Source organism: Pongo abelii, chromosome 2, assembly GCF_028885655.2.
Source record: "Pongo abelii isolate AG06213 chromosome 2, NHGRI_mPonAbe1-v2.0_pri, whole genome shotgun sequence".
Classification (NCBI taxonomy): Eukaryota; Metazoa; Chordata; class Mammalia; order Primates; family Hominidae; genus Pongo; species Pongo abelii.
The window spans coordinates 144,277,544-144,295,447 of record NC_085928.1 but is presented as its reverse complement, the minus strand read 5'-3'; the positions used below and the strand labels follow the sequence as shown (position 1 = coordinate 144,295,447).

Sequence of the window (17,904 nt, the reverse complement as noted above, 5' to 3'; positions counted from 1 at the left end):
AGCCGCGCCGCAGGGCCCGGAATGCCCCTCCAGCTTCACTTCCAGAAGGGCAGAGCTTTCCGGAATGGCGGGGGGCACCAAACCATCGTGTTTGGGGGAGTTTCCACTGGGCAACCGGTCACAGTTTCGCGAGGAACGAGTAACAAGCGGAGCGAGCTCCCAGATGGGAACGCTGCGCGGGCGCCAAGAGCTGCTTCTCCCTGGCTTGGAGTCCCCCGGAGGAGTTCCACCCGGAGCAGGACACCGGAAAGTGGGGCTGCTAGCCGGACTGCGGCAGCGCATCACCCCTAGAGTTGGTTTTCTCCCGACAACTCCAACTCTGCTCTCCCGAGGAGCTGTGTTCCCAGGAGGCTGCCGCGGCCGCTGCTAGGCTGCGAAGAACAGGGGCGGGGGAAGGGGCGGGAGGAGGGGAGTTGGACCGGGATTTCCCACAGGGATTAGCGAGCGCTACCGAGCGCCCAGGCTCCCCGCTGCGCCGCGCACGGTGTCTTTGGGGCGCGCTTTCCCAGCCACCAGCCGAAGGCACCGCTAAGTCCGAGCTGGCAGAGAGTGACGCTGCCCGACGACTGCCGGCCGCCGAGTATCCTCTCCGGCATGGTGGAGAGGCTGGGAGACTTTAGGTAGGACCGACCACTCACCCCAGCCCACTCCTGTTCCAAGGCTCAAGAGGCGAAAAGGGTTTCCACCTCTCCCCGACTGACCCTGGAAATGTGCAGTCCCGCAGGCGCCCAGACCACCAGACTGGTCCCCAAGGGTACGACCAATGAACTCCACCCCTCTCCTCCGGCGGCCACTTGCGGGATACCACAGCAGAGCTTCTCCGGCCCCCGCGCGCAGTGCTTGCACGCCAAGCAGAGTCCACGAGCCCGTGGACTGCGAGCTGGGGAAAAGGAGGTGGCGCGCGGCTGCTCGGAAGCGTATCTGTGCCTGGGAGCAGACGAGCGTCAGTACTCCAGGAGCCGGATGGCCAGAGGTACCCCTTTCTCCCCAACGCCCAGCTCTGGCTCTGCCCAGAGCTAAGGAGCATGCACCGCAATGCAGCGGGCTCCGCGCTCTCCGAGCGGGGGCTGCGGGAGACCGAGGCTACCAGGGAGTGCCGGGGCGAGGAAGCCGGGGGACTCGCGAGCCAGTTTCGGGCGCTAAGAGCCAGCCGGGGGCGCTCTGGTGGGTGCCGCCCAAGCCCCGCGCTCGGCAGCGGCCAAGGCTCCCAAACCTCCTTGCCCTCGGGTCCCGGGATGCCTGCACCGCAAAGCAGCCAGAGGAACCCCGCGAACCGCGGAGCACAGCAGTCCCAAGGCGGCCGGCACCAGCAGCCAACTTGCTCCGTGGAGGGTACGTTACCTTCCATCGCAGCCACTGCGGATGCCAGGAGGAGCAGTAGCAGATAATCCAGGGCCATCGCCGGCCGGCGGCCCCCAGGCCGAGTCCAAGCCGAGGCAGCAGCGCCGGGAGAGCGCCGCGTCCCGGGGCGCCGCTGCGCTCCCCGCGGGTGGCTTCTCGGTATCCTTTCGCGCTCTCGCCCGGACAGGACTCCCCGGAGCGCTGCGTGGGCGTGGGCAGGAGTGTGCGCGCGTGGGGCGGTGCGGGCGCGCGTGGGTGTGGGTGTGCATGTGTGTGTGTGTGTGTTTATGGGAGAGGTGGGTGTGTGCGTGCGTGTGTGAGAGAGAGAGGGCGAGGGAGAACGAGCCTGGGAGAGCGCGCGAGAGTGAGTGCGTCCTGGTGTCACATTTCGAGCTACAGCGGAGCCTACGGGAGGAAGGAGCCGGCCAGACTGACGCGGGAGGGAGCGAGATCCCCCACCATCAGCTCTCTCCCCACCCCTAACACCTCCTGTCCAATCAAGGAATCAAACCTGCAAAATTCCCCCGGCCAATCAGGCGCGAGCACCTCCTTACACTGGCATTGTTAGTTTAAGAAAAACTTTTGCTTGCAAGGCTGTGCGGGAGGGCTCGGAAGGCGCTAGGAGGGGTCCGGGCTCCCCCTCGTGGTGCTCTCGGAGAACCGCAGCGGCCCGCCCAACTCACCCTGTCCTCACCTAGGGGGCCCAGCGAAGGAGCTGGGGAGGCCTCGTGCCCTTACATCACACCCAGGACTGGATCCGCTTTAAATGATGAAATGAGCCTTTTTTCATCTTCTCTGTGACAAGAGCACTCTGCCTACCCTGTTTAGAGCAACTCCAGGGGCGCACCCGTGCCTCTCCTCCAGAGGTCTTCACTTTCTAGCACGGGTTGGTATTTACTAATCGATTTTGTTTATCGTGGGGTCTCCCCGTTATTAAAATGGGGTCACCATTTTCGGATTCTTGCCTATTTTGTTCACTACAGAATCCACAGTTCACAGAACAGTGCCTGGCCTGTGGGAGGCATAGTACATGTCAAAAGAATGAATACTGTTCAGATAACCTGTGGGCACTTGCTCCAGGGTCCACAGGGAACCGGACTTGCTTCCTGTCCAACGTTTCGTAGTTCTTTTTCTGCAGAAGCCTCTGGTTGCCTTTAGTGTTCACTTCCCAATGCGTTGTGAACTTCCACAGAGGGCCCTGACCCCAGAGGGCAGCTCAGCGTGGAGAGACCAGGAGTCACACAGTCAGCTATAAAACAGCAGAGCCGGCAAGAGGGCTCTCCCAGGCCCGTGCAAGGCGAGGTGCACTGTTGCTGCGGGCCAGGCCTTCAGTGTGGGTGGGAAGGACTTAGGCAGCAACCGGGGATGCAGCCTTGGAGATAGGAGCAATTCTCCCAGGCTCAGCTCTCACAGCTACACTTTATCTTCCTGTTTCTGGAGATGGTCAAGGGTTCTAAATCAGAAACTCACCTTGAGGCTGTTATATGTTATGCTGGAGATGTGTCCTTCCCTCCTCCCCCGCACCCCCTACATACCTGATGATAGTCTGGTCCTACAGGGTCAGGGATGACCCGTTAGGTTCCCCACCCCTCCTCCTACGCCTCTCACCTTGGAGGCACCAAGCCTTTCCCCGGTCTCTTAATGAGCTAACAGCGGGCAGATGTGATAGTTCTCTTTGGGATGACTCTCCTTTCTGGGCTTTTCTAAATCAGTTCCCCACACCCCCCGCCTCTGCGTGTCTAGTCTCTCCTTTGCTGGGACTGCTTCCTCTCCACCACAGCCAGGCTCAAGTCCCCCAATCCTGACAATTCTTTCCTTCCGTAGCTCTGACTCAGGCTGCCTTCCTCCTCCCCTCCCCTCCCTCCTACTCCACCTCTGTGCCTGAAGGGAAGATGTCATCAACCTCCACCTTCTCATCATCCACCTTAATGCCATGTTAGCTGCCCTCTACGCCTCCACACCACCAGCTCTGTCGTGATGTCCCTGGAGCCACCTGATGTCACCCTGGGCAACAACCTGCTCCTAGTTAGCCGTCATCCTCCTGCACCGTCAGCACCTGCTGACATTGGTGTCCAGTAGATCTTCTGGGGCTCTGGCCCCAGTTTCCATGGTCCTGCTTCTCCTCCTACCCATCTTGCCACTTCTTACTGTTCCCTCTGTTACCTGTTCAGCTTTCAAGGGAGGTATCCCCCAAACTCCGTCCTTGGAGTTCGTCCTCCTGGGGTACGTGGGCAACTCCTTGGCAGCTTCACTTGCTTTTTTACCCCCAGCCATCCCCTCACGGATGGACAGGTGGATGGATGGATGGGTGAGTTTCACACTCTTCACTCCCCCTTTCACTACATCACAGTCACTTGGTAGGCATGTCTGGCAAAGCCCCCGCTCTGCCACGTCCTCCTCCTTATGCCCTTGTCCTGTGCCTGTGCATCTGACCCAGGGTAAACCCATACTACCTTCCCCTGGACAACTAGAGAGTCTCTGAATGACAGCCCAGCTTCCCTCCCTCCCCTTAATCCCTCCAAACTCTGCTGTCAGACTCATCCTTCTCAAGCCAAGCTTGATTTTATCTCTTCCCTGCATAGCAACCTAGTGGCTCCTCACTGTCTGCTGAAGAGAGACTGACCACTCTAGCATGACATTCAGACTGCTTTGTAAGCTCTCTGAAACCTGCCTTCTTGGCCCAGGCTCTGCTGGTCTTTCTCTGGGCCTAGGGTATCCTCTTGCCATCTCCACAACCACACCCAGGCCAGTCATGTGCTCACCCACGTATTCAGGCAGGCCCTGTTCTAGCTGTGGGAACACAGTAGACAGCCCTTCTCTGAGGGGTCTTACCATGTGGTGGAAAGATGGCAATAATAAGCAAATAGGCAGTGGCATGTCAGGTGCTGAGGAGAGCTCTGGAGAATCACAAAGCAGGAAGCAGCGAGAGAATGACAGCGGCTAGTTAGACATGCTGGGAAGACCTTCTGTTTACTGAGCACCTTCTGCCACAAGCACTGTACTGGATGTTTACTTGCACAACTAAAATGAGTTGAATTGAATTTCCTGACCTCTATTGCTACCCAAATCCCACCTCTCCCAGGAAGCCTTTTCTTCTGTCCTTCTTCCTGATACCCTCATGTTATATTTCTGTGGGTACTGAATGGCTCTCTCAGACATGGCTGAAGATATAAATGACCATTATCCAACTAACTGCAGAATGTCACACCTGGGAGTGCGCTTGGAGCCCACCAAGTACAGGGATTTCAAGTAGAACCCTGCTAGGGACTTTGAACTTGTGCCAGGATAATTACAGGAACATCACCAACTAGGCCCTCTAAAAATACTGATCCCTAGGCCTGTCAGTAGGGATGAGGTAGGCCCGTGATATGGTTTGACTGTGTCCCCACACAAATCTCATCTTGAATTGTAACTTCTATAATTCCCATGTGTCGTAAGAGGGACCTGGTGGAAGGTAATTGAATCACGGGGTGGGGGGGGGTCCCATGCTGTTCTTGTGATAGTGAATAAGTCTCATGAGATCTGATGGTTTGATAAAGGGGAGGTCCTCCCCGCACACACACACACGCTGTCTCTTGCTTGCTGCCATATGAGACGTGTCTTGCTTCCCCTTTGCTTTCCGTCATGATTGTGAGGGCTCCCCAGCCATGTGGAACTGTGAGTCAATTAAACCTCTTTCGTTTATAAATTACCCAGTCCCGGGTATATCTTTATTAGCAGTGTAAGAACAGAGTAATACAGCCCACGAATGTGATTTCATATCCTCCCCTCCCCAGTTGACTCTGCTGCATGATGAGGCTTGGAAGCTGCTGTTCTTGGTCCAGGAGCTTACAACTGTCCTGAGGCCTCCTCAGGGGATACTCATGAAAGTGGCCAAGGAATTGAGGCTTCAGACCTCACCTCTGCTCCAGTAGCTTTTTTATCTTTCTTACTGGGCATCTATATCAGGTTTTTTTTTTTGTTTTTTTTTTTGAAGAAAGTGTTCTTCAGCAGGAAAAGAAGGAGGGAGGGGAAGAGTAAGAGGAATTCAAGGAGAGGATTTGATTGGGTGGGGTAGGGAACATTAATTCATTGATGACTTCTAGAACATGCTGATGGCTCAGGCAAGAATAGTGTCAGTTTAGGGCTGCTTGTTAATTTCCCTAATAACTCAAGATATTGACTTTTCTTGAGCAAGTTAAATATTAATTTAGCTTTGCAGAAGATTGATCTTTCTCTAGCAATGGGTTATGATTTGTAAATATCCCTGAAGGCACCATTGGTTTGGGATTCCAAGCCTGGGTGCCTCTTTTCCCCTAGAGCATCTCCTTGGCAATTTTTTTTCTGTCTGATGTCAAATGCTCGCTTATTTTCTTGATTAATCACTCAGCTATTTGATATCACTAAATCACTCCTTCAAAGCGACAGATGCTTGCTAAGGCCAGCAGCTGAGGGCTCTCAGGCACCCAAGGGTGACTGAACTCTTTTGCTAAGACTCAGAGGCCCATCTGACTAGAAGGCTTTGGGGCAGTCAACCAGTTCATTCCCTACCTCTAAATAGTTTTGTGTCTAAATGTTTGGAAAGCATTTCTAGTGAAAGCGATTGCACAATTTCCCTTGATAATTCTACCCAATATAAAGCTATTCTATTAGAATTTTCCTGCTCACTTATAACCAACACCATGTGTGTGTGTGTGTGTATATATATGTGTGTGTGTGTATGTGTGTATATATGTATATATATAAAAAACCTTTTTTCATTCACTACTTATTAGTGAAAAAGGTACACAAATAGCATCCATCCTGAGTATGATCACTTGCATATCTTGTACATGAAAAGGTTTTGTTGCCCCATCCTATCCTTTCCCTTTGAAATACTGCTTACCGCATAAATAAAAGGCTCAGTTACACACTCCATGACTCAGGTGAACTTTAATTAGATTCTTAAGCTGCAAGACATATTTTCATCAATTATTTTTTGAGAGGCAGGTGGAACCTTTAAGATTTATTTGAAACACTTTAATATGGATAGCAGGCAAATAACAAAAAACTTCCTTTCCCTATTTTGTTCTTTCTTCCAACATTTATTCAGCAGCAATTCTGTGCCAGTTGTCTGCGAAGTGCTAGGGACCCAGTGATGGCTGGGACCCAGTCCCTCCCTTTAAGGATCTCATGGCCTCCCAATGGAGATGGGTAAAAAAATTAAATGTATTATGGGACTTTTCATCCAAAATGGTCTCTAGCTAGAGGCCTTCAACAAGCCTCTCCTTGCTTCTCAGGAAAATACCTCAGCAAATCCAGACAAATATGAAGAATTATAAAACAAGGTGAACAAACACTGATAGACAACCTAATTGCCAGGATGTGGAAGAAACTGACAATACTTATAAGGTACATCAAGCTGGATTGAGAAAAATCTATCAAGCATATGTATGACATATGCCAAGTTCTCTTTTTTAAAAGAGAAACTGCTTTAAAGACTTAGCTAGGAAGGCATATTGTAATTCCCTCTCTGTCGATACTTGACTCAGACACTCAGGATCTCTACTAACCAGAGAATTGAGTAAATATCTATCATCACTATTGTTGTTCAGTTTCAAGCCAAACAAAGAACAGTTTCCGTGGTCATCCTCTTCCCTTCCTTAGTGTCTTCCACATCTAGAATAGCTTAAAAATGAAATACACTACTGGGTAGATAGATGGACTGATGAAGACACAATGCATTCTTCAGGTAAAAAAAACAGTCAAGAGGCTGGAACAGTCACAGTAATGACTGTACTGTGACAGTAAGGCCTGCTGACTAGAGTTTTTCCTGGGATACAGCACGTCAGAGCACCAGAGAATTGGGATGGTGGTTGGAGAAAGATGCTACCTCAGTAGAGAAGACATACACTAGATGAAGCCTGTTGGCAACTGGCAATTAAGCATTGCTGTAGGTTTATAAAGGCGATTCAGCGATCAAGCAAGTAGACAGCTAGAGGATCGAAGGCCAACCCACTCATCCTGCCTACCAAAATACACTGAGAATTAATGAGTCTTTCCCTTCTCAAGGAGGAGTGAAGAGAAGTCAGGACACCTCAGGGACTTATTACAACACTGCAAAACCGGGAGCAGCACCTTCAAGACCCAGGAGCATCCTTTTGAAAATGAAGTTCTGCAGAATCTAGAGACATTTTCAGGAAACTTCTTGGCACACATGAAGACATAAATTCGAATATAGAGAAACAAACTTATGAGAAAACAGGTTAAACAGAAAAGACAACAGAATAAAAGAAGAGGGGAGGAGAAAGGGATAGGAAGTGTTTTAAGGAAGCAAAAAGGCAGTGTCAGAATTCAACTCCACATTGGTGTGTCAGTCAAGAGTACATTTGTTGCTGCTGAACATTGAGTGGATGATATGAAAGATAAACTGGAGAAGTTTTGGGACATTGGGAAGATAAAATGGAGAAACATTTCCCAAAAAATGCATACAACATGAACAGAAAAGAAAAATGGAAACAGAATACAAAACAAACAGAAGATAGAAAATGGGGAACCAACTTATATAAAATTGTGCTAGTTGCTTGCAAGGTGCTGGGGACCTTAAAGGGTCCCCAAAAGAGTTCCGAGAAGAGTTCAGAGTTCTTTAAAAAGAGACCAGTACAAATGCCATGAAAGTAATGACAAAGCTATGAAAGCATAAAATTTTTCTTAGCTGACTAAAGACTTGATAGTCACATCTAGATAATGTTTTTGAACCATATGGATTTTTTAAAAGAAATTTTACATCTATTCAAGAACACACACAAACAGACACATTCACGGCCACATAGAAAAACAGGATACCTACAGTGGAATAAATATCACTAATTTCAGAACACTAAATTCTAGGGAAAAAATGAAGCAAGAGCGATAGAGTTTGGGTTTTTCTTGGTTTTGTTTGTTGGTTTTTTTAGCAATAGAGTTTTTAAGAGGGAAAATTTGTAACACAAAATATATATAAATCCAGCAAGTTGAAAGCAACAAACATTTTCAGTCACATTTTCAGGTCTCAGAAAATTTACAACACTTTAGAAAAAAATTTACTTAAAAATATATTCCAATTGATAAAGAGATGAAATTTGGTGTCAAGTAATAAAATCAATTAAAATAGATGTCTAAATATTTGCAGACTGCTTTTAATATTTTTTTAAATTCATCTTGCATAACTGCAACTTTGTACCATTTAACCTATATCTCTCATTTTCTCCCCATCTCCACCTGGTAACCACTGATGTATTCCCTGTTTCTATGTATTTGACTTTTAAAAATAGATTTCACGGCCGGGCGCAGTGGCTCACACCTGTAATCCCAGCAATCTGGGAGGCCGAGGCAGGCGGATCACCTGAAGTCAGGAGTTCAAGACCAGCCTGGCCAACATGGTGAAACCCCATCTCTACCAAAAATACAAAAATTAGCCGAGCTTGGTGGCAGGCACCTGTAATCCCAGCTACTCGGGAGGCTGAGGCAGGAGAATCGCTTGAAGCCAGGAGGCAGAGGTTGCAGTGAGCCAAGATCACACCACTGCACTCCAGCCTGGGGGACATAGACTCCGTCTAAAAAAAAAAGACTGAGATGATGCAGTATTTTTCTTTTTGTGTCTGCTTTATTTCACTTAGCACAATGTCCTTCAGGTTCAGCATGTTGTTATATATGGCAGGATCTTCTTTTTTAAGGCTGAATAATATTTCTGTGAGTGTGGGGGGGGGGGCGTGTGTTATCACAATTTCTTTATCCACTCATCCATTGATGGACACAGGTTGTTTCCATATCTTGGCTATTATGAATAATGCTGCAGTGAACATGGGAGTGCAGACACCTCTACAAGGTTCTGATTACATTTCCTTTTGGTATAAACCAAGAAGAGGAATTTCTGGTTCATGTGGTAGTTTTATTTTTAATTTTTGAGCAAACTTCATACTGTTTTCCATAATGGCTACACCAATTTACCTTCCAACCAAGAGTGTGTCCTTTTCTCCACACTCTCATGAACACTTGCCCCTTATTTTGTTTGATAATAGCCATTCTAACAGGTGCGAGGTGATATCTCATGGTTTTATTTCAATTTCCCTGTTGATTAGTTGAATACCTTTTCATAAACCTGCTAGCCACGTTTATGTCTTCCTTGGAGAAATGTCTGTTCAGGTTATTTGCCCATTTTTACTTGGGTTATTTGTTTTTTGTTTTTTGGAGGTTTTTTTAATATTGAATTGTGTGAGCTCCTTATATATTTTGGATATTAACCCCTTATCAGATATATGGTCCATGAATATGTTGTCCTAGTCTGTAGGCTGCCTTTCTATTTTATTGATTGTTTCTTTTGCAGTGCAAAAACTTTTTAGTTTGATGTAGTCTCACTTAATTATTTTTACTTTTGTTGCCAAAGCTTTTTGTGTGATGTCCAAAAAAATCACTGCCTACACTAATGTCAAGGATCCTTTTCTCTGTTTTCTTCTAGGAGTTTCACAGTTTCAGGTCTTATGTTTAGGTCCTTAATCCATTTTGAGTTGATTTCTGTGTATGGTATAAGAAAAGGGTCCAAATGTGTTCGTTTGCATGTAGATATCCAGTTTTCCCAATACCATTTGTTGAAAATACTCCCTTTTTCCTCTTGTATCTTCTCAATGTTCTTGTCAAAAACTAGTTGACCATACATGTCAAAAACTAGTTGACCATAGCATGACCATACATGCTTGCGTTTATTTCCAGGCTTTCTGTTTTGTTCCATTGGTCTATGTGTCTGTTCTTATGCCAGTCCAAAACTGTTTTGATTACTATAGCTTTGTAATATCATTTGAAATCAGGAGGTGTGATGCCTCCAACTTTGTTTTCCATTCTTAAGATTGCTTTGGCTCTTCGGGGTCTTTCATGGTTTTATATGAATTTTAGAATTGTGTTTTCTATTTCTGTGATGAATGCCATTGGAATTTTGATAGGAATTGTATTGAATCTATATATTACTTTGGGCAGTATGGACATTTTAACAATATTAATTCTTCCATCCCGTGAACATGAGATATCTTAGCATTTATTTGTCTTTTTTAGATTCTCTCATGAATGTTTTATAGTTTATATTGTACAGATTTTTCACCTTCTCAGTTAAACTTACTCCTAAGTATTTTATTCATTTTTTTACTATTGTAAATGGGATTTTCTTGATTTCTTTTCCAGATAGGTTGTTACTGGTGTGAATACATACAACTGATTTTTGTATGTTAGTTTTGTGTCCCTTTAAATTAAAATAAAATGTAAAAAGTAATCTCAATAAAGAACATTCATATTGTTAAAATTTTAATTACTAAAGCCTAGATCCAATACTTTAAATTACATTAATTAGGACCAAAGAGAAGAGGAATATGGGGAGAAGGAGAAGAAGTGGAACGCTATCTGACATTCCTTGTTTACTTAGGAGGAATTGAGACGCTTAGAAATACTGATTTAAAATAGCTAAACTTGGTTTAAAAATGGCTTCAAATACTTAAAGGCTTTTAAAATTATACTCTGAATAAATATATATATATATATACCTTTGAAAATACTAAAGAAAATAAAAACAAAATATAACACATATTTTAAAAATTATTTTATTTATTTATTGTTTTTAAAAGCCAGGCTGTAGGGATGACTACAGTCAGGGACCTGCCACCAGACAGAGCCCAACCCCAAAGCCTATTAAAAAAAAAAAGAAAGAATGAAAGAAATGGAAAAAACACAAATAGAAAGTTACTATTTAAGCAATAAAAATTTATAAGAAATTACAGAAATCACTTCCAATAAGAAATATGAATGAATTGGGTCAGGTGCAGTGGTCACACCTGTAACCCCAGCACTTTGGGAGGCCGAGGTGGGTGGATCACCTGAAGTCAGGAGTTCAAGACCAGCCTGAGCAAGATGGTGAAACCCCATCTCTGCTAAAAATACAAAAATTAGCCAGGCCTGGTGGCACACGTCTGTAGTCCCAGCGACTCGGGAGACTGAGGCAGGAGAATCACTTGAACCTGGGAGGTGGAGGTTGCAGTGAGCTGAGATCATGCCACCGCATTCCAGCCTGGGCAACAGAGCAAGACTCCATTAAAAAAAAAAAAAGAAGAAGAAGAAGAAAAAGAACAGAAAAGAAAGAAATATGAATGAATTGAACCTTGATTAAAAGATAAGCACTTTTTGGCTAAACAATGTCATTGTATCATACCTCAAAGGGAAAATAAATAGTAAAAAAAAAAAAAAACCTTTCATTTGTGCTAATATTATAGACAAAATAACCCACACAACTCTTGATAAAAACATCTAGAAAGATTCAATAATATGTGAAATAGCTGCTTGTGAATGTATTGCAGAGCCATAAGAAGTATCCCCAAGAGCATAGAAACAAAGAGGTACAAAAAGCCAGAATGATGAATCTGGGAGCTTACACTGCAGGGATTGATTCCCCAATCTGGGAAACATAATGACTTGAATTTTAATAGATACACAGGTTGGAAACAAGATTTTAAATGAATACAAGGAAGAAGGTTGGAACTAAGACAACTGCATAAATCTGAAGCTTTAAATTGCAACACCTTCATTGAAAGAATGGAGGAAAGGAAAAGTTTACTGACTGTCCTAAAGGAGAACAAGGATGCTTGCCACTGTTGGCTTGGGTGGAGTGAGTAAGACAAAATCATCTCCCCTCAGAATTCTTATCATAGGCCTTCACTCATATGGATTTCAAATTCAAATTTATGCTACTTGAATAATCTCAGATCTCCCAAGCCAAGAACTCGACTGAAAAAAGCAGTTATAAGTAGGTAATACTCTGGGAACATTAGGGGGAAGAAAATGCAAGAGGCACACAACGTCCACAGAATTCCCAAAACAACATTAGACCCCATTATAGAACTATCAAAGAAAGACTTTTAGATATCAGTATTTTAAATAATAAAGGAAGACACTATAAAAAGAATCTATAGATTTGAGAGAGAACCACATAGAACAGGAAAAATTTTAAAAAGACATTGAAATTAAAAACTAAATGAATGGGTTTAAGAGATTAAACATGCTTTAAGTGTGGTCTACTGAACTTTGAATTAATTTTTCAAAATTAACTATAATGTAACACAGAAAAACAAAGAGATGTAAAATCTTAAAAACCATTGAGAAATATGGGTGATGCATAATTTATTTAATACTTAAGAGAAAGTAATGGAAGGAATGGGAGGATAAAGAATACTTTAAAGAAACAATGGCAGATACATTTCTGAACTGACAAACAAATGAATTATTCAGATTCAAGAAGCAGATTTAAGAAGCCCTGAGCAGAATAAACAAACAAAAAAAAATTCCTAGCTAGACAAATCATAATGAAACTAAAGGACACCAAACAGAGAGAAAAAAAAAATCTTTAAAGCTATCAGAGAGAAATGAGAAGTTGCTCACATGAAATGACAACTAGACTTCTCAGCAGCAAGATGTACATATAGAAAGAAAATAAAATTATATATAAAATTTTAAATTCTAAAATTGTATATACCTAAATTTTTGTATCCAGATAAATTTGTATTCAAGACTAAGAGCAAAAAAAAAATGTTGTAAAGACATTTTAAAGTAAATCTGAGAGAATTTACCACCAAGACACTATCTCTAAGAGATCTACTAAAGGAACTATTTCAGGAATGAAGGAAATAATTCAGAAAAGCAAAGTTAGAGGAAAGTTTACTTGTTTACCCAATGGTAAACATGTGGGTAAATCATTAGTGTTTCTAAAAACAAGATAACACTAAAATGTTGAATAACAGCATTTAAGATGGGAGTTGGAAAGCTGAAAGTTTTCTCATACCCTGGTACCATTCCAAAAGCAAGCAAAAATATTGAATAATTTTAGATGTTGTCAAATGAACCTTGCTTTAAACTGTTAAAGGTGACCACTGCTAGATAAGCAGAAGAAAAAAAGACGATTCATGAAAATTAATCAGTACCATAGAAAGTAGGAATAAAAACGCAAACTGTATATAAAGCACAAACTGAGATAATGGAAATAAATCTAAAATTACTAGCAATCAGAATAAATAAAACTGAAATAAACTCATCATTTAAAAGACAAACATCAGGTTGGTTAAGAATAAATCCAGTTATATACTGTTGGAAGAAATACATCCAAAAACATGATGACTCACATGTGTTCAAAGTAAACAGGTAAGAAAAAAAAACAGGCAAATATTATTTTTTAAAACTGGGATAACTAGACTAATGCCAAACAAAATAAATATTAAGATAAAAGCATTATTAATAATAAAAAGGATCATTACATAATAATAAATGGAATAATTCTTTTAGGAACACAATAAATTCTGAGTTTCTAGGTACCTAAGACACAGCCCCAAATTATATAAAGAATAAAAAGGCAGAACCTCAAGAAAAAATGGACAAATCTATCATTAGAAAGTGATTTAACATAATTCATTTTGTTATTTATATATCAGGCAGATGAAAATTGGTAAGTAAATGGAAGAAAGCAACAACTTAATTTAATTTAGTGGATGTATAGAGCCCTATCCAATCACGAGCAATTATACATTCTTCTCCAGTAGATGTAGAACAATTGCAAAACCTGATGACTTACCACCAAACAGCAAGGCTCAATAAAGACTAAATAATTTGTCACACAGATCATATTCTCTAACCTCAACACAATTTAATCAGAAATCAATAATCAAAGAAACTTTGAAAAATGCATTTAAATAAACTTTAAGTAAGGGATCATAAGGGGTACTGAAAAATATTTAAAATTTAATGATAATTATAACACTACCGTTCAAAACCTTGGCATGCAGCTAAAGTGGTATCTACAGGAAATTTATACCTTACCTTGGAATATTAGAAATAATATTAGAATAGAAGAAAATTGATAAGATAAATATGTAAACACGGAAACGAAAAATAAAGACATTATCAACAAGACACCCACATCTCAAAGCTTACTCACTGAAAAAAATAAACTAATAAAATACAAAAAAACTTCTGCCAAGACTGTGCTAGTTTGTAAGAGGTGGGGTGGAGTGTATAATGGGACAAAACAAAAATAAATAATGTTATGGATGGAAAAGAGGGCATATGGATAGAGTAAAACTTTAAAACAGTAGAAAATACTGTGAACCATTTGAATGAAATAGCAATTTTTCTTGAGAAGAAAATACAATGTATCAAACCTGATTCACAATAAAAAATAGAATATTTGAGGAGATTCATTTTCACGAAAGAATTTGAATCAGTAATTAAAAATCTACCCACCAAAAAAAGAAACAACATTAAGTCTAAATGCTTTTGTTAGTGGATTCTAATCCAAACACTCAAGGATGTATATCCTGAATGATGTTAGGAAGCTGACATAATCCTTGTCCCAGGATTGAAAAAGTTGTCTAATTTTAGAGAAATCTATTGTCCCATTTACTGATTAAAGGACAAAACGTATATATGATCATCTCAATAGGCACAGACAGAATATTTGATTAAAACTCAGAACATTTTCACAACTTAAAAATATTTAATAAAATAATAGAAAGGGACTTGAGACATGGTTTCTATTCAAACCCCAGAGAAAACATTACATTTCATGGCAAAACATCGGAAGCATTCTCTTTAAAGTTGGGAAGAAGAAAGGATGCCTACTCTCCTTGTTTCCAGTCAACATTTCACTGCTGGTCTGAGCTAGTGCTGTAAGACATAAAAGAGAGATGAAAAATATAAGGAGAGGACAGAAAGAAAGAAAACTACATTAGGCCACAGACAGCCAGATTTTGTAGAAAACCCAAGAGACTGTACAGGCAAATCATTAGACCAAACATAAATCATGAGCAAGTTTGCTAGTTACAAAGTCAATATATAAAAATCTGTTGCTTTCTTAAACATCAGCAACAAATAAGAATAAGCAATTTTTTAACAATGCAGCATTTTTTCTCCTACTACTTTTATTTTAGGTTCCAGGAGTACATGTACAGGTTTGTTACGTGGGTAAATGAGGCTTGGTGTACAAATGATCCATCACCCAGGTAATGAGCGTAGTACCCTGATGGGTAGCCTTGCAGCCCACCACCCCCTCTCGCCTTCCTCACTCAAGCCATCCCCAGTGTCTGTTGTTCCCATCTTTGTGTCCACATGAATAATAGAGCATTTTAATGGCAATAAAAACTCTAATATATCTTGGAACAAATCTTAAGAAAGTTTTTAAAGGCCTTATGAAAAGAATATAAAAATGTATTAAACAACGTTTAAATAACTGGAGAGATATACTGTGTTTATGGGTGAGAAATCTCATGGCTATTATCCCCAATTTTTCCTATAGATTCAATACAAATACAAAAGAATACCTATAATATTTTTGAAGAATTTGACAATTTGACCCTAAAGTTCAAAAGCAGAGACAAGAATAACGAAGACAATTTTGAAGACAAACAGAATGGAAGACCTTGCCTTATCAGCTATCAAAACTTATTATAAAGCTACCATAATTAAAACAATATGGAATTGATATAGAGATTTAGGATCAATGTATATATGAAAACTCCATGTCAAGGGAAGTATTACAAAATGGTGAGAAAGAATAAACTATTCAATAAGCGTTGCCAAGACAATCTGAAAAATAAAATTTGATTCCTTTCTCACACAAATATCAATTCCAGGTGGACTGAAAACCGATATTAAAAGGAAGGCTTCATAATATTTTTTAATATAACATAGGAGAATAGCTAAATGAAGTGGGCTGTAAGGAGGAGAATGTCATAAACAGGACACAAAAAGCACAGACTACAAAGGAAAATACAAATACACTTGATTAATAAAATGAAAACTTTGATGCAAAAAGACACCATAAACATAGTTAAGCCACACACTGAGAGAAAATATCTGCAACTTAATTTAAAAAGTATTAGTATCTAGAATATATAAAGAATTTCTATAAATCAATATGAAATAAATGTGTCAAAAGCACCCAAGTGCTCGCGTGGATAGCACATTACTAAAATTGGAATGATACAGATTAGCATGGCTCCTCTGCAAAGGTAACATGCAAATTTGTGAAGCACTCCATATTTTTATACCACATACAAAAGGACAAAGGCTGTATGTCTCCACTTACATGAAATATCTAGAGTAGGTGAATGCACAGAGATAGCAAATAGATGAGTGGTTACCAGGGGATGGGGGAAGAGGAATCGGGAGTTATTGCTTAATGAGTACAGAGTTTCTGTTTGGAATGATAAAAGGGCTTTGGAAATAAATAGTGGTGATGATTGCATAGCATTGTGAATTATACAATTAAAATGGCTGAAGTGAAAATTTTATATTATATATTTTGACTACAAAAAAGCATCCAGTGTTAAAAAGGGGGCAAAAGATTCAAACAGACCTTTCAGATACAAGTAACTATGAATAAGCTAACAATATCTGAAAAAATGTACAACCTCATTTGATAATGAAAGCAATACTGAGATAATGCTTCTTACCCACTGATAGGTAAACATAATAAAGTCAGACAATAGCTAGGGTTCGTAGAACACAGAGCAACAAGAGCTGTCATAAAATGCCGGTAGGAGTGTAAATTGCTTCAAAGGTTTTGGATAGGAGTATGGCATCACTCAGTGAAGTTTGACATGTGCTTCTTTATGTATTAATTAGAGTAAGTACAGGCTGACATAATAAAGATACTAACAATAAATGGCTTAAAGGTAAAGAAGTTTACCTTATCTCTCTCACTTATCAGTTCCAAAGTTTACAGCCTGGTCAGTGGGACAACTTTGATCCTCACAGTCATTCAGGTAATCAGTTCTTTCCAAGTCACTTTCTGCAAAATTGAAGCTGGCTCACCACCATATTTTGGTTTTGTCTGGTGGGAAAAGAGAAGAAAGCATGGAGGAGGTACACCCACCACCTTAAGGCTCTGATCCTAACATAGCAGAATAGAAAGCTGCTTAAATTCCACTAGTGAGAACTTAGTCACATAGCCATATCCAACTAAAAGGGAGGCTGGGAAATGCAGTCTAGATGAACATCCATGTGTAAGATGGGGAAAATGATTTTGGGTGGATAAAATTCATTTTTGTCAGTGTCCACTATACCTAGAACTCAGCAATTTCATGACTGGGAATACCTTAGCAATGCTGTTGCACATGCATGCCAGGAGACAGACATAAGAAAGCTTATAGGCTCAAAATCCATAATAGGAAAAAACAAGAAATAACCCAAATGTCCATCATTATAAAATAGAAAAATAAATCATGGTGTATTCTTATACAGGAGCAAAAATGAGTGAATTGTTGCTGCACAATTGGAAAGGATCACATGAGATACTTCTAAGACAATATTCAGCTGAGCGGTAGGGACTTGGGTGCCTGTTTTATTATTAATATTCGAATTGTGTATTCATATATATGTACACTACATTTATTATTTTGCATATATTTACCATAGAAAAATTACATTACCAACATAAAGTAGATATAATTTTTCACACAACAGGCTGGTAAAAGCAAATGTTCACTAATATTAAATGTAGACAAAGATATGGATAGCAAAAGTATGAATTGTAGTAGAATAAAT

General features: G+C 41.3%; 1 protein-coding gene and 1 pseudogene across 2 annotated transcripts in view; one reads left to right on the top strand and one right to left on the bottom strand.

The window, feature by feature from the left end:
* The window catches only part of EPHB1 (EPH receptor B1), a 446,794-nt gene extending 445,021 nt beyond the window's left edge, over positions 1 to 1,773 (bottom strand). Inside the window, exon 1 of one of the 2 annotated variants that reach the window (XM_024244263.3) lies at positions 1,342 to 1,773. In XM_024244263.3, the coding sequence (XP_024100031.1) occupies positions 1,342 to 1,399 (58 nt within the window). In that variant the 5' untranslated portion in view covers positions 1,400 to 1,773. The remainder of the gene's footprint in view (positions 1 to 1,341) is intronic. The other variant, XM_054552661.2, reaches the window with a different exon arrangement.
* Positions 1,774 to 16,301: 14,528 nt separating this feature from the next.
* Positions 16,302 to 16,402, top strand: LOC112132855 (U6 spliceosomal RNA; annotated as a pseudogene).
* Positions 16,403 to 17,904: the final 1,502 nt, after the last annotated feature.